The 23661-nt window shown below is 39.8% G+C and overlaps 1 protein-coding gene and 1 long non-coding RNA gene across 3 annotated transcripts in view; one reads left to right on the top strand and one right to left on the bottom strand.

Annotated features, from left to right (window-relative positions):
- Positions 1 to 6876: 6876 nt before the first annotated feature.
- The window catches only part of LOC125183355 (uncharacterized), a 57541-nt gene continuing 40756 nt past the window's right edge, over positions 6877 to 23661 (bottom strand). For both annotated transcript variants that reach the window (XR_007165207.2, XR_007165206.2), the window contains 2 exons: positions 9606 to 9773; positions 6877 to 7066 (listed from right to left, as the gene is read on the bottom strand). This is a non-coding gene — a long non-coding RNA (uncharacterized lncRNA). The remainder of the gene's footprint in view (positions 7067 to 9605; positions 9774 to 23661) is intronic.
- RRAD (RRAD, Ras related glycolysis inhibitor and calcium channel regulator) lies at positions 9009 to 14611 on the top strand. Its single transcript, XM_048068807.2, has 4 exons — positions 9009 to 9475; positions 9595 to 9668; positions 10193 to 10397; positions 11763 to 14611. Exons 1-4 carry the CDS (start codon positions 9121 to 9123, stop codon positions 12038 to 12040), a joined length of 912 nt encoding a protein of 303 aa, XP_047924764.1. The 5' UTR covers positions 9009 to 9120; the 3' UTR covers positions 12041 to 14611.

Raw genomic sequence — 23661 nt, 5'->3', positions numbered from 1 at the left:
CCCTGGGTGCATGAGCAGGCAGTGAAATCACAGACCCAATGCTTTTGACGTAAGACTCTGATGACAAGGAAGTGTTTGCCTGGTTAATGTTAATTATTGCTGTGAGTAAGTGTAGAGAAAGGGAAAGACTGTCAAGGCCTGATTCTGATCTCATTTCCAAAACTGTAAACCAGGAAAAATGCCATGAAAGGCAAAGAATTTGCTGAATTTCATTACCACCAGAGAATGTGTTGATTACTGAGTCCTTCTTCGAATATAGGTAGCTTTGATGATTTGGAAAATTAAGAAAGACAATTTTAAATGCCTAAGGCCCCAAGATTTACATTGTAATATGCCTGTCAAAGAAATCTCTGACAGGGAGCTCTGCCCCCAAGCATGAGACATGCAGAGATTGAGAGCATGAGCAATAACTCCCTGGCACTTCCCCCATGTGATCAGCAGCTCAGCATACCGCTGCCTCTCCAAAGATTTGATGACATGGTATTCACTAGATGTGGTACCGAAGTATTGATTCTGTGAGTAATAAGATGAATGGGAAAAAAAAATCTTATCTGCTTCACTTCAACTGGTTTGGGTGTAGAATATTCTTGATGAAAGACAAGATTCTGCAGTTTTAGCTTTAGGACAGAGTTCTATCACTGAAGTTTTGATTCATTTTACTCTGGTTTGTGCTAGCTTTAAAATTAAGGTCTACATTTGGGATGTGTCATTTCCTTTATAAAATAATGTTTTTCATGTCTGTAGTGTCCTATAATCCTCTTTATATAGAGTACACATTTTGTATCATTCTGTTATCTCAGTCTACATTTGTGCTTGTTTGTAGTTTATCATGAGCCTGGATCTTGATCATCTTATACTTTTTGGAGAGAAACTGGTAGATAATGAATCATATCATTATTATTACATTCTTTTTCAAGAACGAAATCAGAAAGAATTTTGATAAGTTAAAGTGAAAATAATGAAATCTATACAATTCCATTATATCTCTACAATAAGAATTTTGGAGGTCTTCATCATAATATCATAAATAGCAGCAGAGGCAAAGCAGGACATGAGACATTTTCAAGAAGCAGAGATGCCTATTACTGTTGTTACGCAAATGTGGAATTTGCCAAACTCAGCACATTCCAACCAGACAAATTCTGGGTTTCTCCTGGAACAGTTGCTAACATCTCTCACGCCCAAATGCCTACATATCTTACATGAATGATTCCATGACATCACTCACCACAGAAGAAGACAACCATAAATTCTGCACTGGGTTATAAAGAAGTGTACAGCCTTTCTAATTCGAATCTGTAAGTCTCCCCCGTGAGTGTCAGTTTTTGTCTTGGCTTCAAGCTTTTTTATTTCTTGAAATGAAAGGGGAATAGAGTTTTCCCTACATGGGAAACAAGATCAGACTTCATCACCTAAAGCAAAAGGACAGCAATGTTTCAATTCCGTCACCATCAGTCACTACCAGGAGCCTTATAAAAGATGCAGCTATTCTAAGCATTGTAAATGCACATTTGGACACAAAACTAAAGTTCTCTGTGTAAGAAAAGATAGATTTAAAAATCCCCGTCCTTTTCCCGTATCTAAAACACAGAAGAGGGCGGCACAGTTAAAGTTTTATACTTTATACTGTCACTAACATTATAAATTGTGCTTCTGCCTTACCCCTGCCTTTCCTCAGTGACAGATCTATGTGCCTCTTAGCACTGCAAGCATGTTGTTTATTTCCTCAGAGAACCACAGGCCTTCTCCTAGTTTTGGGTTTCCATTGCAAGGAGACTTTTCCTTGTTCACCTGCCATATTCATGGAAGCATCTGTAACACAACTATTTAACTGTGATTATTTATTACTTAGATATAATCCAGATTTTCAGTCCCCTTCTTTCCAAATCTTCTTTCCTTTGATATCTCTGTAATGTGTTGAAACATAACCACTGCCTCATCACTGCTGCAATCTGCTGTGCTCCTGGCACCCTCACTGTAATCTCTTGCTGCAGAGAAGTTTTCCCTTACAGCTATGTTTTTCCTTCTGCAACTTTTTGCAACGTTTCTGCATTACTAAGTGGAAGATGCCTGCTAACAGGCAACTCCGGAAGACCATGCTCTGCAGACATATGGAAGAAATGGGCTCTGCAGGTTGCCAAGAGTAGCTTTAGTCTGTTTTCTATCCAGTTTCCTGACTATTAAATATTAGTTCCTCAATAAAAGAGAATTGCAGTAGGCCCGTGAAAATGTTACTCACTGCTCAGTTGACAAAGAGTAAGTGGTTGACAGAGTTCTCGGGACTAAAAAACAAAGCAGAAAGCATCTCTCAACACTTCAAAAGTCCTCGTTCACCTGCAATTTGAATAACCCATGTTTCTTGTCCCATAACTTCTAAAAAATGTATTAGAAATAGAAAATATACAGAGAAGAGCAAGTAGGGATTGTTTTCATGCAATGAGTGACTGAATACACAAGGTTCTTCCGCTGAGATAAAATTTCTGAAGGAAGCTATAAAATCACCACATGTATGAAGATGAGGGAAAACATTTTTTCTGCCTCACTATACAGTAACTGAGGGTATTACAGGGTATCAAAAACCTACATGAATTAAAAGGCAATTAGAAAAGTATGTAGAAAAAATACATCAAGGGCCTCTGAACAAAAGGAATAGTTTTAGCCTGGCAGGAGTACAGGGGGAGTTTTAGCTGTGTTTATCATGTTCTTATTGTCTGTTCTTCTTTAGATATCCGCTACTGACAGCTGCTGGAAACTGAATGTAAATTGAGTCTGACCCAGTACAACTCCCTTAATTTGTTATTGTAAATAGATTCATTCCTCTTGCCAAGAGCTACTGCTGGTAAACAATAAATCTTACATTGCAATTTGCTTCCTTACCACTATGTACTTCTCAGCAGGACAGCCAGCCAGCCATTTACTTTGCCCACTCTTTAAACCAACTGTCTATTGCAATGTGTAAATTCAGAAGCTTTTTCATGGTATCAGACTTCTAGACATGTCTTGTAAGGGGCCTCTGAAATCCACACGAAGGAGTACACATCCCACAGGAATTGTAACAGGATATTTAGCATTCCACTCATGGATGGACGATGTGTGTCACACACACACATTGGCCATGACAAATTTAATACTGAAAAAGAGGAATTGGGGGTGATAAAATAAAATAATTATGGAAATATCTTAGGTCATGTTCTGATTTTACTCCAAACTTGAAATTCAATAGGAGCAAACAGCTGATCAGATATACTACGTGCTATTGAGTGCGTTCACTAGTGACTGGGGAAACTAAGGTGGTATCCAAATTCTGACTCTTATAGCTGTAGCATGGTATAGCACAAGTGGTTATGGTATTGGTAAGAAATAAAACCGAATACAAGAAACTAAAAATCAGTGCAAATTTGAAGTTAAGATTCAGACAGAATGATCCTCCCCAGTACATAGTAACACGATAGTTAACTAATAGTGTGGTGCACTCTGTCAAAAAGAAGCTATGGAACCGCACAGGCAAAAATGAAACTAGATATGCCACTTGTGCAACTTCTTTTTTTTCAGAGGAGTGATTCACTTGGCCCAGCTGGCCATGAGGTTTATCAAGTACTGGAAGCTTTTGAGATTACTCAAAGCAGTGAGAAATTCAGAGTAGCAGGAAGATGAAGCACATTTCCAATTATTCTTATCCCAAGTTATTTTTTGCACTCTTTTACAAGAGTTTCAGAAAGAGGCATTTGCTTTATGTTGCAAGCAACAGATTTAAAATTTACCTATTCTATGCTATACCTGAAAAATGCAAATGGTACCATATTATTTTGCAGTGCCTATCAGTGAGCTTCAGAATTTCTGGTCTAGAGCTGAGAGGAAACAGTTACTGTGAAAGGAACCAACTTATGATTAATTTTGTAGATATAACTGTTTAACTAGGTTTCAGTTTGCAATTCCCCCTTGACAAAGTAAGCGAGCTTTCTACACTATGTCAATTTCTATTGACTCCAAAGCTCATATTTCTCACATCTCATTATTGCAGCCCCAATTCATGGCTATCGCTACTCTGTCAAAAATATCAGCTGTGTTAAATGCAAGAGTAATTATGAGAACAAGCATGGCTCCTTGGCCAAAGAGGTGTGCTGCCCTGCCTTGGGAACGTCCAAATGCGTGTTCAGCATGGATGTGACATTCATTGGAATTTCAGACAGAGGAACTAATGCTTCACCACTGCTAGTCATTTGTACAGTTCAAACTGTGGACTACTTTTATACCACTATATAATAGTTGTAAGATAATGTGATACACCATATGCTACACATGAAAAGGTCTAATGCATATGTGCATACAGTCCTAAAGCTGAACTGGTTAGTCTGTACATGTTCAGCGCACACTAGTATATGTAAAATCACCGGACTGTGGAGAGGAGGGCTTGAGACCATATTTTCACTATACTAAAAAATGTAGGGTAAGGAAAAAGTGTTTTGTTCATTTTTCCTGCAACTGTTTCTATCTTGCTTGAATTAAAAACAAACAAACAGACAAACAAACAAACCAAAACACATTTCCTACTGCTGCTTCTGTCTCTTCTCCCACTGGCCTTAGTCTGTCAGTTCTGTAATTAAAATAATAATAAATAACACTGCTATTTCTTTTTTAGTCCAGGTATTTGGGAGGTAGCCAGACTCAGGCTTCTGCAGGAGTAATGCTTCATGTAACTTGGCAAGAACAGACCTTTGTGGATTCTGCACAGTTTTTGTAGAAATAACTTCACCCACATAATGGCTGATTAATTAGACTTGAGGCAGTGCAGATGAGCTGAAAAGTAAGAAGAGGAGAAATGCATGACTTCCAATGTAGAGCCAAGCTGAGAACAATGTTTTCTTCCAAACCTCACACCGCTAATCCAGTCTTTGGGCTGTTCGTAACATTTCTATTATTCCTAACCAAAAGTGAAAAAATTCCAATGTAAGACAGTAACTACAACAAAAACTGGAATTCAGTGGTAACATTCATTTGATGTAAAAAGTATAAATGCTATTTAAAATATGACATCCGACCTTGAACAAACACTGATGAGACAGAATCACATACAGTTAATTCTAACCCCAAATTCTGCTTTTCCATCTGAACACTCAAAGGCGAGGGGAGCTGGGTGTTAGGTTATACGTGCTTAGTCATTTAGACCGTGAAATGCACTCTGCATCTAATATAGCAAAAAGAAACTCCAAGCACAAGCTTTATTACCCCAGTAATAAATAACTGGAACAACGGGATCAGACTGCATGTTTTACATTTTCCATACGATGAAAAGTACTGAGGCCAATAGAGTGCATTAAAAGTGAACATTGCCACTTCTCAAAAGCTAGAGAAAAACTGAATGGGATAAAAAGGAGAAAAAGAAGAAGAAGGAGATAACAAAAGAAAAAAAGAAACAGGACATGCTACAACAGTAAAATACAAAAAAAAGGTACTTTAAGTGAAAGGCAATTGAAATAAGGAAAATGAAAATCATACGAGGATGAAATGAAACCAAAAGAAACAAAATGATATCCATTTTTAGAGAGCTTTGTGCTCAGTTCCCCATAATATAGGACATCAATGTTCCTTTCCTTGTGAGTGCCAGATTAAATTCTTCCATGAGAACTGCAGGACACACACCACAGATGCTGGGTAGCCAAGCAAAAGTGAAGCTTTAGGATTGATTCATAAATGGGAGGTTCCAGTGGTTCCTCCAGGATCCCAGAACGCCCTGACTATTAGGATGTAGTTGACCTGGGTACCTGGGACCAAGTGTTTCTGGCCTCAGCAGGATTTGCTTGTTACTTTCATTAAGCCTTATTCCCTCCCCTCATGAGGATCTGGATAGACAGAGGCCCATGACTGCAGCTCTGCTGCTGGTTATATGACATAGCTGCTGCAGGGAACAGTCGCCTGAACTGCTCAGGAGCCACCTGGAACTCAAGAACCACAGGTGGTACTACTGCTACACTGATAACCCCGATTCAGTGCATTTCCAATCTACCATGCTGGCTGAAGTGGACTTTTACCTTCAGCATTGATAGACTCCAGGTCTGGCTGTACGTAAAATGGAAAGAAATTATAAAATTTCCTGTTTCCATTTCAATACATAAGGAACAGTAAATTAGGCTTACTAAAAATACCAAGTACTATATGTGACAGAAGTACTCATTTAATTAAAACAAATCTTAGACCAGTAGCAGCTAGAATGATGCAAAATAACAGCAGAAAAACAAGACATTAAAATTTCTTTTACATAGAAATAAATTACAGTTAATATATATTAGAAGCACAATCAAGTAGAAGTGGAAATAGAGGGCAGCTGAGATAGAACAGGGTCTGAAAACCCTTCAGAGAAACTAAGAGCAGCATTTCAGGCCTGTGTGGTCTCATGCATCCCACTGAAACCATTATGTGCCACAGTAATGTATACATGAATATATGGTAATAATAACAAACAGAATTACGTGGTATATGAAGAAGCACATTATATGCTTAAGTGATTAACCTGAACTATCTGTTAATTCTTCCCAACTTCACAAAATAGCTGGATCTATGAAGATCAAGGGCGATAAACCAGCTACATGACCCCTGTGATCTCCCCCCTCTCTGGTTCCAGGCACAGATCCTGCGGCAGATGAGAACAGACCTCACTGCCTTGGCACAGCACTTCTCCGAACAACTCGTGGCCCTCCCTCTAGGAACAAGTGAAGCCCCAGGGACCTAATCCAAGGCCATCTCACTTTCTGCTAAAGGACAACTCACAGAGAACCCAGTGCCAGATCCTGAGTAGTATCCTGTAACCCTGCTGGTATTCTGTAAGCAATGATTCATAAGTTGTACCTGGGTGCTGGCACAAAACAAGTGTTTGCCACACAGTCCTGTATGATTTCTATTTTTTTTATTATTATTATTATTTTCAGCCTCTTTTCCTACTGAAAAGCTGTTCTCTTGAAGTCTGTGTTTAGCATTTTTATATATGCCTTTCTTGTTATTTTTTGGCTCATGAAGGCTCTATCTTGCATTAACATCATTAAAATATTCACAATGTTCATCAGCAAAAGACCTGGAATAAAAAAAATGGCATTTTTAAAGTCCTGTCACTGAAAATCCCATTTTTAGTTTGGTTTCAATCAGTAATGCTACATGTGGCATAAAAGCAGCACAGTATCTTCAGTTCTGATGCCTCCCAGATTTCCCTTCTTCCACACAGTAAAGAATGAAAAATACCCCCACTTTATATTTCATCTTCTAAAATTTGACTGTGACACACAGTAAAGTCACCAGGAAAGACAGGTCCAAATAAATCATAAAATCAAACAGAGTATTTTTGGGTGAGGATTTTAGGCAGAAACATTCAAATTTATAAAGTTAACTGAAGAAAAAAAAAATCTGAAAGTATGTTTACCCACTTGACTGTACATAAATATAGACTAATCGAGATGGTTTGGTAGATTCCAGTTTATCCAAATTAAGTAACCACGGTGTGTTTCAAATTCATAACTTGTTCAAATATGATTTAAAATGTTAACCAAAGCTCTATAATTCTATTCATTTAACTGCAGCACTCAGTTCTCTTAACCACCAAGCTCTGGCTATCTAAACTGACACAGCTATTTTGGTTCCTGCTTTGTGAGACAGGCAGAGAGAACTCGCTGCGAGCACTTGGTGATCTTTAACTGCCACACGGACACTTCAAACTGCAGTTATCAGGGCAGAGGGGCCAAACCCACCCCAGAACATGGACTGCAGCATTAGCTTCTGAAAATTAAATATTCACTTGAATTCATAGGAAAAAAAAAATCCATTCCCTGTGGTCAGCCTCTTTACAGTATTTTCCATATTTATCTTTGTCGCAGTTAATTAGCCTCAGAAATTTAACATGTTATAAGAAAAAGATGCTTCTGAGCCATTGCGCTGTATTTTGTTGGCTGCGCAACTGCACAGCCCAACCCCACAGGTTCCTTTCTTTCCTTTACCTTATTCCCTGTGTCTACATCTTAATCTCCACCAACTCCTTATTTCTTGCCTTCTTTAGCCTTATTGCAGCAGCTGATTTACAAACCCTTAAACTCACCAATTTGATGACAGTAGTCCCTGCACAAGGTCACGGGGATTTCCCCACAGTGACCAGGCTGTAATCTTTTGGGAGCAGGAGCCAGGGTTATTTTGGCTGTGAAATGTCTAACATGTTTGGGTTGCTAGGTAAATAATAACCGGTATGCGTGATGCTGGGGTGAGCCATTCGGGACACAAGTATAGTTATCTGGTTAGTCGTTTCTTCACTTGATCACACGGTAATGACTGTGCCACTTAAGAGATAAAACTTTCACTGTCTCACTTCGCTGCTCAGGTGAAATGAAGGGAAGAATTTGACCTTTGTGTTTTGTGTTGCCCTCTGCAACCGTTAGCAGCGTGCAGCAAGGTTTGTACTGCACCTAGAAGGGGCGCTCTTCCCATCCCCGCTCCTGAGCGTTAAGTAACGCCAGCAGGATGCCGTGCAAACACTGCCAATTTGCAGATATGTTTCCCAAGGCTGCTGTAGGCAGCAGAACCGCTCCCGGGCGATGCCACGGAGCGTGAGGAGCTGAGGAAAGCCGCCTGGCAGGGCTCACGGCCAGCCCCGTTTGCAATTTCATAGGCTCGCAGCCTGATTACGGTTGGAAAAGACCTCCAAGATCATCTGCCCCCCCCAACATCACCCACTGAACCCATCCCACGCGGTGCAGCCTCAGAAATGGGGAGTCGAGGGGGGCGGGGGGGACACGACACCCGGGGCACACCTGCCCCCCCCTCACAGCGCGGCCCTCCAGGGCCGGCATCTCCCACCCCCAGCCGCCTCCGCACCGCTCCAGCTCCGCTGGGGCTCCGTGCCGAGCCGTGCCGAGCCGTGCCGAGCGGCGCGGAGCCGCCGTGGGCGGGTGAGGCAGCCCCCGGGCGTGCTGTGAGGGAGCCGCGCGTCACGGCGGGGCCGGGCCGGGCCGGGCCATAAATAGCGGCGAGGCGGCGGCAGCGCCGGCAGCGGGCTGTGGCGGCGGGGAAGCCCGGCTCTCCTCTCTCTCCCTCAGGAGCACGTCGAGGGACGAGCGGGGCGGCTCCTCTCAGCAACCCGGCGCCCCCATGACCCTGAACCGCGGCGCCAAGCTCCGCTCGCTGGAGAAGCGGCGCGGCAGCATGCCCTTCGCGGCGCACCAGCACCTGCACCGGCGCAGCATGCCGGTGGACGAGCGGGACCTGCGGGCCGCCCTGCCGCACGACGAGCTCTCCGGCCTGGTGCGCTGCACCTCGTACAGCCCCGGCGAGGCGCACCGGGAGAGCTGGGCGTCCGACTCCTCCGACTCCGTCATCTCCTCGGGCAGCGACTCGGACGGGCGGCTCTATAAGGTGATCCTGCTGGGCGAGCACGGCGTCGGCAAGACCAGCCTGGCCCGCATCTTCGGCGGCGTCGAGGACTGCGCGGAGGCGGAGGAGGCCGGTGAGGGCGCGGGGTCCCCCCCGGGGCCGGGGCTGGGGGCGCGGGGTGCCCGGGGAGCGGCCGCTCGCCGCCCGTTTCCCCGACGCTGTTTTTCCCTAACGCTGTTTTTCCCTCCCCAGGCAACACGTACGACAGATCGATTGTGGTCGACGGGGAAGAAGCGTCTCTGGTCGTGTTCGATATCTGGGAGCAGGTACGGAGCGACTGAACGTGCCTTTTCCTTGCGGGCTGCGCGGGGCTTCGCTCCAAAACGGCCGTGTCCAGGTGTCTGGCTGTTTGTGGTCACACCGTAACGTTCCTACAAAGCGGCGTTACAAAATCAGAGAGCATGCTGCTTTATCCTCTCTTGCAATCAATTTGTTGTAGCTAGACAGGCAATTAAAAAACCTGCACAGGCTCAGACAGCGAATCCCTTAATGCTTGCAGTAAGCAGCAGCTTACATTAGCAGCCCAGGAAATTCGTGCAAAACGAGAGATTAACAATCTGAGCAGTGCAGACCCGATACAATTTCTGGAAACACGATGATTTTGTTCTGTAATATATTTTAAATGAGAAAATCTTAAGAAACCTTCTGGGAGGTTGCTTACTTTTGCTGCCTCTTTATTACAAAGCTAAGAAGAATATCTTTAAGATGTTTACAGTACTTAAATAATTAGTTAGACAGTGTTGAATAGCTTTTTCAATGGAATAAATCTGTTTCTTATCCTTTGTTTTAGGATGACAGCCAATGGCTTCAGAACCACTGTATGAAAATGGGAGATGCCTATATTATCGTATACTCAGTGACTGACAAAGTTAGTTTTGAAAAGGCCTCTGAACTAAGGATCCAGCTAAGAAGAGCAAGGCAAACGGAAGACATTCCTATTATTCTCGTGGGCAATAAGAGTGACCTGGTCAGGTCCCGGGAAGTCTCAGTTGATGGTAAGAGTTACTGTTCATTTATACAGTACTGTCTAAATTAGTAGCAGAGGATCATGATCAATAGAATTGGTTCAGGTTTGATGGAGAAAAATGTGATTGGAGGCACCCCAGAGAAATCTAGCCAGCTGGTTCACACTGAGGGGGGGCTCTGTACCACGAACAGCAGTGGAGATGGCAGTGGGGGAAGATCTGTGGCTGTGCATAGAGCTATGTGCTGAACTGCACTGCAAGAGACAATGCTTCAGCTTTAGCACATTGCTGTGTGTAGGGTTTAGCTGGATGTTAAGCATGCAGCACCACTTGCTAGTCTCGAGGTTTGATACCCTGAGCTATGGTTTTTTAAGGGACAGGAGTGTCACATCAGAACCCAGGCAGTCTATGAAAATGGTGATCCCGCAGCAACTGTACAATCTTTTTTTTCTTCCTTTTTTTTTTTTTTTTCCTGGAAGAGATTCCATCACATTTGTGGTGAGCTAGAAGGATGGAAGGACCAGGCTCACACAAAGTCTTTTTGTATGTGTTCCACAGCTGAGGCCAGTGAGAACTTTCTCAGTTAGTTCCAGGGTGCATTTCCATAACTAGAGTACAGATGATGATGAATGTATTATTGCTGCCTGGTTATGGCATGATTCCTGTGTTAGATGCTTGTACAGGGAACTGACTGGAGTCGATCAGGAGATTATAATTCTTTTCAGGCTTGTGGCAGTGCATGGTTCACCCATCCTAGAGGTGTCATTATTTTGCTCAGGTTTAAACCTTTGCCATTATTCACCACAAGGTGTACATGGAAACTTGCACTGCAGCAATGTTCCAGAGCTGCATGCTTACCTCTGGAACACTGGAAACAGAGCATCACCTATTCTGAAGGCAGTCCTAATCAAATCCAGTGGTCTACAGCTTCATGACCTCCAATGTAATCTGTTTAATGACCTTTTGGACTGCCAGCTTCAACTGTAGCTGGTATGGAAAACTCACTTCCTATAGCAAGGCTGAGGTGCACAATTGCTCAACAACTTCCAGAAGAAATAGGAACTAGTTTCTGTACCTCACTATCTTTCCTATTAGACAGCAAGCATGCATCCAAGTACCTCTCTTATATCAGCTTTAGACCTTAAATGATACTGGGCTGGTCTGCCTATAGGATTACTATTGTCTTATATTCAGTACCACTGGTCATGTGAGACTTTTGACCACACTACAGCAAAACAATGAGTGCAAATATACACTCTTCCTACTATGTAACAAAGTTCTTTTGTGATGTTGAAGGCACTTTAATTAAGTCAAACTTTTTCTTTTTTCTTGCCACTATGTATTAAAGAGAAAATGTCAGTCTCCACTCATCTCTCTTTTTCTCTTTCCATCCAGAGGGACGGGCCTGTGCTGTTGTGTTTGACTGCAAGTTCATTGAGACCTCAGCTGCTCTTCATCATAACGTCAAGGATCTGTTTGAAGGTATTGTTCGGCAAATTAGACTTCGCAAAGACAGTAAAGAAGACAATGCTAGAAGAATGGCCAACACAAAAAGAAGAGAAAGCATAGGCAAAAAGGCCAAGCGATTCCTTGGGAGAATTGTGGCAAAGAACAATAAGAAGATGGCTTTCAAAGCAAAATCAAAGTCTTGCCATGACTTATCTGTGCTTTAGAAGCTATCAGCGAGGACGGATGTTGCACACGGGAGGTGAACAAGCATTTGACTGTTGAAGTGTATGGATGATCCTCATGGTGATAACAAGAATGAGTTATCATTGAGACTCTCGTTAATGCCTTAAGGTGCACAAGCAAGTCCAGAACTTACGTTACAATGTCTACTTCATTGATAAATGGCTAAAGTTTCAATGCGTAAAAGTAAATGAACTAACTTTAAATAAGTGGCTTGACATGCCCACACTTTCATTATGTACATATATTATATATCCTCTTGTCCTGTGGATAACAGAGATGCAAATATAAGAAAAGATGATGATAAGTATCACCATAGACTTGTCTTGTTTGCAGAGCAAAACTTAAATTTGTACGCAGGCTCGTACACTCTTTTTAGTATAAAGCAAGCAAAGATAAATCTTTTTAAACTTAAATATGGGGTGGGGGGAGTAGAACCACATTAGAATGGGAGTAAAATTTATATATATAGTTAAATACAGAACAGATGTCATTTTATGAAGTTAATTTGCACTTCCATTAAATGTTATTCAATTAATTTGTTACTTGTTTACATGCAGATTTTATAATAAAGTATTATTTACTGTTATAATAAACTGTGCTTTTCTGATAGTTTGGATAAAGACTGAGAGCAATATTTTTATATTGACCTTCTTTCAACTGTACAGAACATTATGTACGGACTTCAACTGAGTTACACACGACAGTTCTGGAATGAGATGAATTGGGCATACTTTGTGTCCAGTTCTTCAGTAGACTGTTTCTTTAAGTAAATCCTGCTTTCATTAATACCTTACCACAGCAGCTCATATCAGGAAGGAGTACCTTAATGTTACTGTTCATCTTCAACCTGCTTCTCTTGTCAGCTCCAGCAGAAACAGACCTCTAAATAATGCCTATAGTTAGATAGATGTGTTTCCACACTGATTAATTGAAACCCGTAGTGTTCAACTTCTTACATTTTCTCTGTGTGACAGCCACTGAACAAATGTGTTTTTTCTGTTGGTGGTGGTGGTAGTGACTGTTTGTAGGTTTTGTTTTGTTTTTCCTTTCTGGGAGAAGTATAATTTTCTTGTCTACTCACAAGCCTGTAAATAACTTTCAATGGCTTGAAGACGTTCAAACCAGCATGGCAAGGCTGTTTGAAAGAGTTACAGGCTCCAGCTATGGTGTGTTGTGGCCTTCAGTGTTATTACTGTTTTTGTGTTCATTTTATCATGTTATAATTAATGTGTTTCCATGATTTTTTTTACCTTTTTGCTACTCATTAATTTAAAAAGCAGTCATGCCTCAGTAAATAATTTGGGCTGGCTGCATATGCTTTAGTAGTTCCTCTACATAGGATACGTTATTTTTAAATTCTTCCATAAATTATCTGAACTATACATTCTGGCTTTTTCTGCCCAGGGCTGAGTCCAGTTATTTAGAGAGATTGTTCTCACTGCTTTGGAGATCTGTATGTGATTTTATAGCTGACCTTTCCCATACAGCAGAAAAAGTGCATCAGTGGTTACACCTTACAGTGCTTCCCTGAGCTTGAACAAACAACTCTCCATGAGGTTAGCCCGGTCTTTGGGCACTCATCAGGGAACAGTTCGTACCGTGGGAAACAATATCTGGTTTGTATATCTCTGCTTTGGATCTGCAGAATTACTGTCTCCTACTCTGTTGCTGGTGCAGCTGTTAAGTTTAGCATATGTTGCTGCTAACAGGTCACATAGGTTTTCTTATGAAGAAAGGTGTTTATTTTTTGTCCTGAGTGAGGTCTAAAGTGAGTAACTCTGTCCTGCTGCCAAAACTTACACTTACCTGATAATACATTTCCATTGGATTTGCCTTTTGTCACCAGCTTTGCTTCCTGGCAAACTATTATGGCAAACCATTCCTGGAATGTCTAACCATGTCAAGAGCATGACAGTAGATGTCTATTTACATCGAAGTCTTTAAGTGTCAACAGCTAAGAAATTACCATAGTCCTGAAAACCATAAAGCAAAAGTGTCTAAATTCATGTGCATAAATCTGGCACATACCTATTTATGCTTATATTAAAGTTACCAACAAAACTAGACGTGGCTCCCTGTGTGCTTGCAAAGCTTTTGCTTTTGGTTGTCCTGTGCTTTCAGAATGACTGGGAGAGGACTGACATTTGATTGACCAGCAAGATTTAATTCTGCCCATGATAAATACAAGGAATGTGATGCAAACCCTGAGTTTAAGATAAGGCTTTTCACAAAGTGCGAAGTGTTACAAGGATGTGTTTCTCTCAATGCCGCAACATGGCTGCATGACCTCTTCAAGGTCATGGTTAACAGCTGTACTTTTTCGCATACTCTGACCTACAAATCAGACATTCTACTGTGTTTGTGAATTCAGAAGATTAGGTTAGGACAACTCTAAAGAATAAAAAAATATTCCTGAGGTGTTCTACTTCATTGATAGTCGTTAACATAAACTGTGGAAAATAATTTGTTTTACAAGTATGTCATATGGGTCACTGTGAGACGATAAACTGTGAATCCCTCAAAAGAAGCTTAGACTCATCTATACTGTGTTCTGCTGGTTAATATTGTATAATAAAACACGTATTCAAGTATTCATACTTATTTTTTCATTCGTTTTCACAATAATTAACATAATTCAGCCATCATTTATCAATAGGGACAGGGTTCATTGTTACTGAAGCTTTGATAGTAACCTTCTCTAGACCAGTATCATATTCTATGCCACAGAAGTATTACCATGAATGCTATTTTGCAGAGATTTTGTAGCTCCTGGAAGACTTTCTATCCAGAAAAATATTAATTTCTTGGATGTTATTTAGTAGAATTTCCAAGCATATATTTTGAAAGTACATATGCAACAGTAACAGACATCTATCTGTCAAGTGCCTCCAAAAATCAACATTCTTCAAAAGGTTATTTGTACCTTCAAGCATTTGAAGGTCACCTATAGGTTTTTGTAATTTGACAAGTTTTATTGGAAAGGATACTCAGATTCTTGCCACTGATGGTGGTGAATCTATGTCATATGAAATATACCAGTAGCCCCAGGCAACATTATTTTCTCTCATTATTACCGGAGCAGAGTGCTATGGGTTACAGTGGTGTCAGTTTTCTTATTTTTTTTGCCAATATACATCAGTTTTAATTCATAAGGACAGTTCACACCGTCATTTAATCTTTATTGCCTTCACTGCTACTGCCAGCTGAAGTTCCTGTTACTGCTAATTGTGGTGGTGGATTTTGTGTTGGCATGAGTCCATTTGGAACAGCTCTAATTATCATCCTCTACAGTGGAAGGACATCGCCATTTATGCGCAACACATATGTTAGGTAAACAAATCAAAGACTCCTCTGCTTGCTATTGCTAAACTAGATCCTGTAAATTCTTCACGGTATGAAAAATGTGAAGAAAATCATTCCTCCATCTGCCAAAAATGCAAAGCGTAAAGTCAAGTCCTATAAATATAGATGAAATGTTAACTGCCGGGGGAAGAGTTAGCATCACCAAAAATGTAGTTTTACTCAGATGTATTTTCTCAAAATAGGGCTTCAAAAACAGGCCAGGATCTACATAGTAACATTGCATAACATGACTGTTCTTTACTGAAGAGGAAAGCATAATGAGCTGACAGTGATTAAGAATTCAGTGTTTGACAAAAGATTGCTAAGAGGTAGTTTAAAACAAGTGGGATAGTACTTATGCTGAATTTTGCTTTAGTTCTCTTAATTTTGTTTGGGGACAATGTACAGATTAATTGCATGTACATCACAGAGACCTCTCAAAATCTGCATATGCAGTGCAAGGTGATGTTTGTGCACTCCAGGACTGCCATTTAATTTATACATATGAACTCTAGCATTCCAATGGACAATTTGACTCCCTCTTTAAATGAAGGAACACCTGCTTAAGTTATTCCTGCTTAAGTTATTCATGTCTAATGAATACTTAATTAGAGCAATACTGCTTAAGTTATTCATGTCTAAAATTTGAATTTGTAAATTATGTCAACTGCCTTTGTGCTCTATGACATGGATATTGAATAGAGAAGCAAAAGATTTAAACAAATAAATGAAGTACCCATCATTTACCTTCACATAAGACTTCTCTAATGCACTGTTCAAAATCCAATGGGGAACAGCATTGTTTAACTTAAAGTTGTACTCAGGATTCCAGTACTAGAAGGTAGGAAGCAGGCCGAAGAATTTACTTCAACACTAAGTCCTTCATCAGCAATTATCTTGATATTAATAATAATTATGTATCATGAAAATGTTCTGGCAAAGGGGTAAAATGGGCAGTGTATGTTCTAAAGACCCCCCTTTCTCTTGTTCTCTCTTTTTTTTTTCCTTTTCTTTTCTATTTAAAAAGGTGCTATCTGAATGAATCACTGGAAACCAATTAGGAGCCTACCGAGTTTTGTTTTTTTTTTTAATTACCTACCACATTTGTCACAGGAGCTGAATATGATATTAATCTGAACAAAAATTTAGCAAGTTCAGAGACTGAGATCAATAGAATACATCTGATAACACCAGTTTTCTCATCCTCCTAAAATAAGCTTTTCCAAGGCCCAAAACAAGGTCTAGAGAAAGGACAGGATTTGGAGAGCCAGCATAGAATTAAAAGTTGCTCCTACTCAGACCAGAATAGAGAACCTGTAAAAAGCTTTCTGGCAGTGAGTTCCACTTTCATCAGCCTCTTTGCGGTAGCATAAATAATTACACTTGTTAGGCTTGCAGTGCCACTGAAGGTTGTGACCCTTGCTTTGGGAATGACAGTTCTCAGTTCGCTAGATGCCTTGGCAGAAGAATCATAATCTTTTCACCCCTAAAATGGATTGTTGTAATGCATTATGCTTAACAAAGAGCTTTCAGGAGCTCCACGTAGTAGGAAATATAGCCATGTTAATGATGTTGGCTAGGTCACAACGAGCACATAACTTCTGGGCTCTGGCCTGGGTTCCTGTACTTTTCTAGGTGAACTGATGGTCTAGAAAACCTGTAAATAGTGTTGGACATAACTAATGCTGACACTGCTTCACTTTCTGCACGTTTCTTGGCTGGCTACAAAGCTTGCTGAACTCACTATAAAGTCAACAACATTTCCTGATTTTGGGCTGCTCGACAAAAACAATCTTTGTATTTCTAATTGCAGCTATCTTGTTATGTCAACTATTTGGGCAGCAACAATTTAATGCATTTGACACTGTGAAAGTACCTGCAGGGGATCGTGCCCTATTCTCTTGCAGATCAAGGACTCAAAAAGCCTAATACCACAGAAATAGACCTTAACTGAACTACAATATACAGTACATTTTAAAGCCATGCCAACTTGCATCTGCCCCCATTCATTCCAGGCCTTCCCTTGGAATTTCTGGAGGAGTGTTCACCCACCAACCTTCTTCAACTAAAAGACCATAACTCCTTTTGGACATGGGCCAGGTGCTGAAAAACTTTCTCACAGATTTTTCAGTTACAGGTACCTTGTTTGTAGAGCTCCTTTGTCACACACATTTCATGTCAACTTGAATTTTATCTTTCTGACCTCCACTGTTACACATTGTCACCCTTGCAGCAGTGGCTCAGCAGTACACTGGGAACTTCTGCTGCTGCATGACTTACTGAAAAACATCAGCTGTCAACAGTCGTAACATGAACCTGGTCCCCCAGCTCACTGCTTTACATAATACAGTCTAGATAAAAATGTCAGATTTTGCTGCACATAAGTCCCTGATTAAGACAGCATAGCAAATTAAATTACTCTCTCCTTGAATGTCAGGGGTACTGTTGCATTTGCAAAGCAAAAGGGAATGGAAGATTTTTAGCTAATCTATTCATGGGGAAAAAAAAAAAAAAAAAAGAAAAACTTACTCAGTATGACAGCCGCCTCTCATTTTTACCCTATAGTCATTTTTTTTTATGGAAATCTCTGAGGCTATAGAGCATAGTCATGTATGGTCTTCTGCCCTTTGACTATCCCTAGAGCTCTTGGATTTGTATTCTTCCTACATGGTCCCATATGGAAAATATTTTTAAAAGTCTGACACATGAGATTTCAAAGAAAGCAAGGTAGGTGAAAATTATGAGCAATGGAAAAGTTCCCAAGGACTTAAAAAACACCATGAAAAACACAATGAAAAACATTTTATTCAACAAATTAACATTTCTATGCAGGGTTTACAACACACAGTCCACAGCATTGTGGGTAGGTCAAGTTAAAAAAATGAAAAATTGGTTATAAACACAAAGAACTCATTAGTCTTTTTCAATAGTATTTTCTGTGTTTATCTTGATACTCTGCAGCAGATCTTAAGTCACAGTCTGTAACACACTGCAAACAAGTAGATAAAACAGAAACTACAAGATCAGGCTGTTTTCATTCTATTCTTTTTTTTTTTTTTTTTTTTAATTGTTACCAGTATAAGCTTTTACTTGTAACACAAGTACAGACACTGAGTTCATATGATGAATATACAACTAGTGCACCTATATGCAACCATTACCTACAGAACTAGTTTTATTTCATTCTCTTACACAGTAATTCAAAAGATAGTACTAAAAATTTCAGTTACAGCATAGAAGTGAAATAAGCATGAAAATAAAGCAATAGACAGCACTGCACAAGTGAATAATGCCTCCTGCACATCTCTCTCTTATTCACCTTCTATTTTGACAAGATACCAGAGAGCTAACATATCCGTGCATGTCTGCACAACTTTTATTCAAAAGCAGAGCTAGTCAAATATCAGAGCAAAACGTTGAACAGCCAAGTCCTCAAAAACAGAGATGCAGGGTGCAAATGTGCAACGTACTTTCTATCAGCCCATAGATTTCATTAGCTGGATGTGCAAATCTTTTTAGATAGGTTTCAAGAGTTCTAGAAAACAGCACATCTTATATTCTAAAATCATCCTCAGAAATAAAAAGTGTTAAGAGCTTTGTAATGAATTTTACACTCAGCCTTCATTAGATGAGTTGTAAATTAAATTCTTAGTTAACTACTAGAGGTCCTGACTTAGTAATTGGTTCACTTTTAATTATAAGGTAATTAGCCAGCATGACTTTATTATTTCATCCCCAAAGTAATGTTCTGCTCTTCAAGAGCAAGATGGAGGTAAGGAGCAATTTAGTTTTAATCACAGAAATTGGGAGTTGCTTGAATTTCTCCTTCTCTCCTGCTGGCTTGGACTGTGACCCCCTTAAGCTCATGCTGCTCTCTCTCACCTGTCCCTCCCATTACTATGGGCAAGGAGGTCTCCAGCCTTTGAAGTGAGCCCTGTAGCGATAAGAATTTCACACGGTCCTCGGCTTTTTAATTTCTTGTTGAAAGACTGTGCTTAAACATGTGCTAACACAGTTTTGATTTTGGGAATATGATGCAGAGCAGATGTCAAGTCTAAAAGAACAAACCACAGACAAATTTTGACTGCAGTTTGTATGCTTGGAATATTGTAAAGGCAAATTAGTATTCTGGGTGTTGACCTCAGGTCTTTCTTGACTGGACAAAGATTTTTAATATTTTCCTCAATACTAAATGTCAGTATTTTGTAGGCTCATTTTTAAGAGTTTTTGAAGCACTCAGGCATACTACGCTTATTTTAAGCTGGAAAGGGTATATTTAGTGGCAAGTATCAAAGATATAATTATATCTGTAAAACCAATCTTGTTTTAATCTTTTTTTATTATTTTTTTAAAAGATTTTTTACTTTGTATATTATACAGAGACTGATTCTACATTGGCATTTACATAAATCACACAAAGGACTAAGCAAAAGGGGAAGGGTTCAAATGACATCTATATGCAACTTGTTTTTTCTGTTCCGGGGGGTGGGCTGCAGTGTTTACAGAGCAAATCGCCTCTGACCTCCCTTCAGTCCCTGCTGAAACTGCAGCTGGGGGATGGATGGGATAAACATGCCAGAAAAGAACTGCAGGTCCAGATGCAGCATGGACTTCCGGATCACCTGCGCTTCACAAACCCTATAAGCCACAACAACATACGTAAATGCAGAGGCTTGAGGGATGAAGCAAAGAAAGGGCAGGGAAACAGAAGTAAAACAAGGCTTGTCTCTGAGCAGCTTCAAGAAGAAATTGCAGCATGGGGATTGCTGACTTCAGCAAGGAATTGTGCTTGAAGACCGCCAAGTAAAAGGTCTCTAAGCTGCCCAAGCACAAGTTTGCTCTTCCATGCAATGCTCAGTGGGAAACTTCCTACATCGCAAGACATCACCTCCTCCCTTCCTCTCCTCCCCCTCCAAGAAAAGGCTATTTTTAATTCACTGATTGTAAAGCTTTCTTTCCCAACAGCAGGACAGAGGTTTAATTAAAACTCCAACTGGCACTAACATAATCCAGAGAAATCCCACCCGTTTCAGGGAATAAACCCCTGCTGAAGTTGGTTAACCAAAAGTGATGCAGTTTAGGCAGTTATCTGTACAAATCCTTGAATTCAACTATATCTGTGTGAGAAAAGCTGCCAAAACCATTCAAATCTGTAAAACATTTTATCTGACATTGAAAATGGCTTATTAAGGTCACTTGGTAAATAATGGATGAAAAACAGTAAATGTATTTTAATATTTGTGTTTCTCTTACCCTTAGAAATTTACACAAGGATAAACAGAAAAAAACAGCTGGAACTCCTAATACTACTTACTCACATCCCTATCAGTATGGCAGAGAAGGCAGAGCACCTCCATTGCTAAACATACACACCCCTACAATGCTGGATTCAACTGAGTACTACTTGTGCAAATAATGTTATTGAGATCACAGGATAAATCCTGCTCTTTTCTGGAGAGTCAGCGGATTTAGGCCCTGTTTTTGGAAACACTAACGCATGCTTTATGTCAGCAGAGCACACTGGATAAATAAGATAGAATAAATATTTAAAAGACTATTTGTTTGGAATTGTATTCTAGCTATACTACTGGGAAAACAAAAATAGAATTTGGCATTGTATGAGTGTCTGTCATCTCATGGAAATGTATATTATGTTTGCAGAATCAGACATTCTGAAAATGAAATAATTGAAGGGCAATTTCCATGCAACACAGTCACATCATGGCAAAAAAGACAAACAAGCATAGGATAGTTCTCTGGACAGATCAAAAGCAAAGCCAAACAATTCTTCCAGCATGATTTATTTTACTTAAAGATCAAAAGAAAAAAAAAATAAGATAGATCAGGTGTACACTACTGGAACAAGAAAGAGGGATTACATTAATCACTAATAAATTAAACCCTGTTGTTTTGGAATGTTCCTAGCACTCACAGTTCATCAGTTAAAGATGACAAGAAATCACTAAAATAATAAACTAAATTGTCACATGGACAGAGAAGTCTTTACAGAACAGCCTGGAACTAAAAATCAGCTTTCCAAAGAAGAGAATACAATTCTACCACACTACTCTAATTCTCAATCATGCAATTTTATCAAAGGACTTTTGCTTAACGTTCTCCCTTTGGAATGGGAATGGTTATGTTGGAACCTCACTTCCACTAAAAAAGAACAAGTCAAGCTTTGGAGGTAGAGGAAGAAGCTAAAAATGTAAAGTATATAAAATCTAAAAGCTCAAATAAAATATATTTCTTAAAAATCATATAACCTTGAATCTTGGCTCATGAAATTGTGATAAAGTTTAAGACTGCAGTAGCTGTGTAAAGTATCCCTATTAGATCCATATGAGACTCTATAAATTTGCAGCACAGCACTATGTACTTTCCCTACATCAAGCTTGGGCTACAGTGATAAGCTGTCCCCCTTTTTCTAAAAACAAAAAAACAAAAAAAAAGCTTTTTCTTGGTGTCTTAGATGTTATTAAAAAAGCTGAACAGATAGATTTGATACAACGTAACTCCACCTTATCAGAGGTCTTCTCAGTGCTCATATATGCTTTTTCTTATTTCTTTTTTCCCTGAAACATCAGGTACCATTCCTACATGCTTGCAATACAGGAGAAGAGACCAAATTTTGTCTCAGGAATTTTTAGGCCCCAGAAGCAAAACATTTTTAAATGCCCACTACTTGGATGGGTGGAACACAGATGAAACATGGATGTTTTATGTTTTCCATTTGTCCTTCTTAATTCAGAGACATTTCAATTTAGATAAACAAGTATATCTTCCAACATGGATAGCTTCCATAATCACTTTATGAGATTCCTTTTTAATCCCTCTGCATCTCCCCATGTTTCCTAGTGGAAACAGCGTTTTGGGGGTTTGTCCTAAGGCTGGGAATAAGAAAAAAGAATACCTCCAATAATGATGTGGTGAAAAATGGTTTCTTGTCCAGCCCTGGTAGCAAATACAATGGGTTAAATGGTAACCCTGGTGAATCCATTAGGAGTTTTCCTGTAGATCTGACCATAGCCAAGATTTGTATCTCCTTTGTCATTAAAGATATTATAACTTGAAGAAGCACATAGAAGGAAATATTTCAAAACTTTTAAAGTGGATTTTTGTAAATAAAAAGCAATTTATGCACAGAAAGAAATGAAAAAACTTGTTACATTTTACACAAGAATGTTTTGACAGATGGATGCATTCAGACAGAAATTAAGTGAACCCAGTAAAGATTTCCTGATTATTTTTGTTTCCAACATCTTGAATATTTGAATGACTAAATACAAAACTATGCTTCTATGTCTGGAAGGCAATTAACAACAACAAAACTGAGGAAAATTCTTTCATTTTATTTGATTAAAAATAGAGCAGAGGCCAGTCCTGTAAACGATGCAAAATGCTCCTGCCACAGGAGCATTTATGCACTGAAGGGCCTAATTATGTGGTTTTGTTGTTGAAGAGCATTATGAAGTTCAAAGGAACAGCTCAAATTTAAGAAATAAACAAATGGCGGGGTTTTGGAGAGCTGACCTTCTCCAAGTCACTCTCCACCCCACCTCTGCCAGTGAGTGGACGCAGCTCACACAGCTCAAGCCACTGGGGGAGGTGCAGTTCAGACCAGACCACGATAACCCTCACGGGAGAGGGACCATCGGATCTGAGAACATTTCGAAGATCCGCGACAGAATTTCCCAACATTTCTATCTAGCACAATTCTAAATGTTTTATGATTAGAGCCTTTCTGTACAAGCTGATGTGTATAAAGAATAACTCCGAACTGAAACAGATGGATCACCTTAATAAAGGCAACTTTAATTGTGTTCCTATCCTGATAGACTGACATTGAGACGTGCTTGATGCTCCTGGGATAAAATTCACAGAAACATGCAAGTATGTATTAGCAGAGCCACTGCTCTGATGTCTCATTTTGGTGTTGGTGGTCCATTCCTGTATTACTCTTCTTTTTGGATAATCCAATATTTTTCCTCAGAATAGTATATTTTAAATACTTCAGGATAAGACTGATAGATTAAAATAGTGTCTAGTTCCTGCATACAGACAGGAGAAATCATGTTTATTCACCTGCTGTTGGATTTCATTGTCTTATGTCATGTGAACGGTCAATTAAGTTTAGTCAATTGTTTTAATTTAGTTCATAACAGGGATGCAATTAAGCCAATTCTCTGACACTGAGCTAGACAGCAGGCATAGCTGGCTTCAGAAATTATTTTTCCATATATCATTATTTTATCATTCA

Source organism: Anser cygnoides, chromosome 12 (assembly GCF_040182565.1).
Source record: "Anser cygnoides isolate HZ-2024a breed goose chromosome 12, Taihu_goose_T2T_genome, whole genome shotgun sequence".
NCBI classification, from domain to species: Eukaryota; Metazoa; Chordata; class Aves; order Anseriformes; family Anatidae; genus Anser; species Anser cygnoides.
The sequence above is the reverse complement of the archived record's forward strand: the minus strand, read 5'-3'. Positions and strand labels throughout refer to the sequence as shown.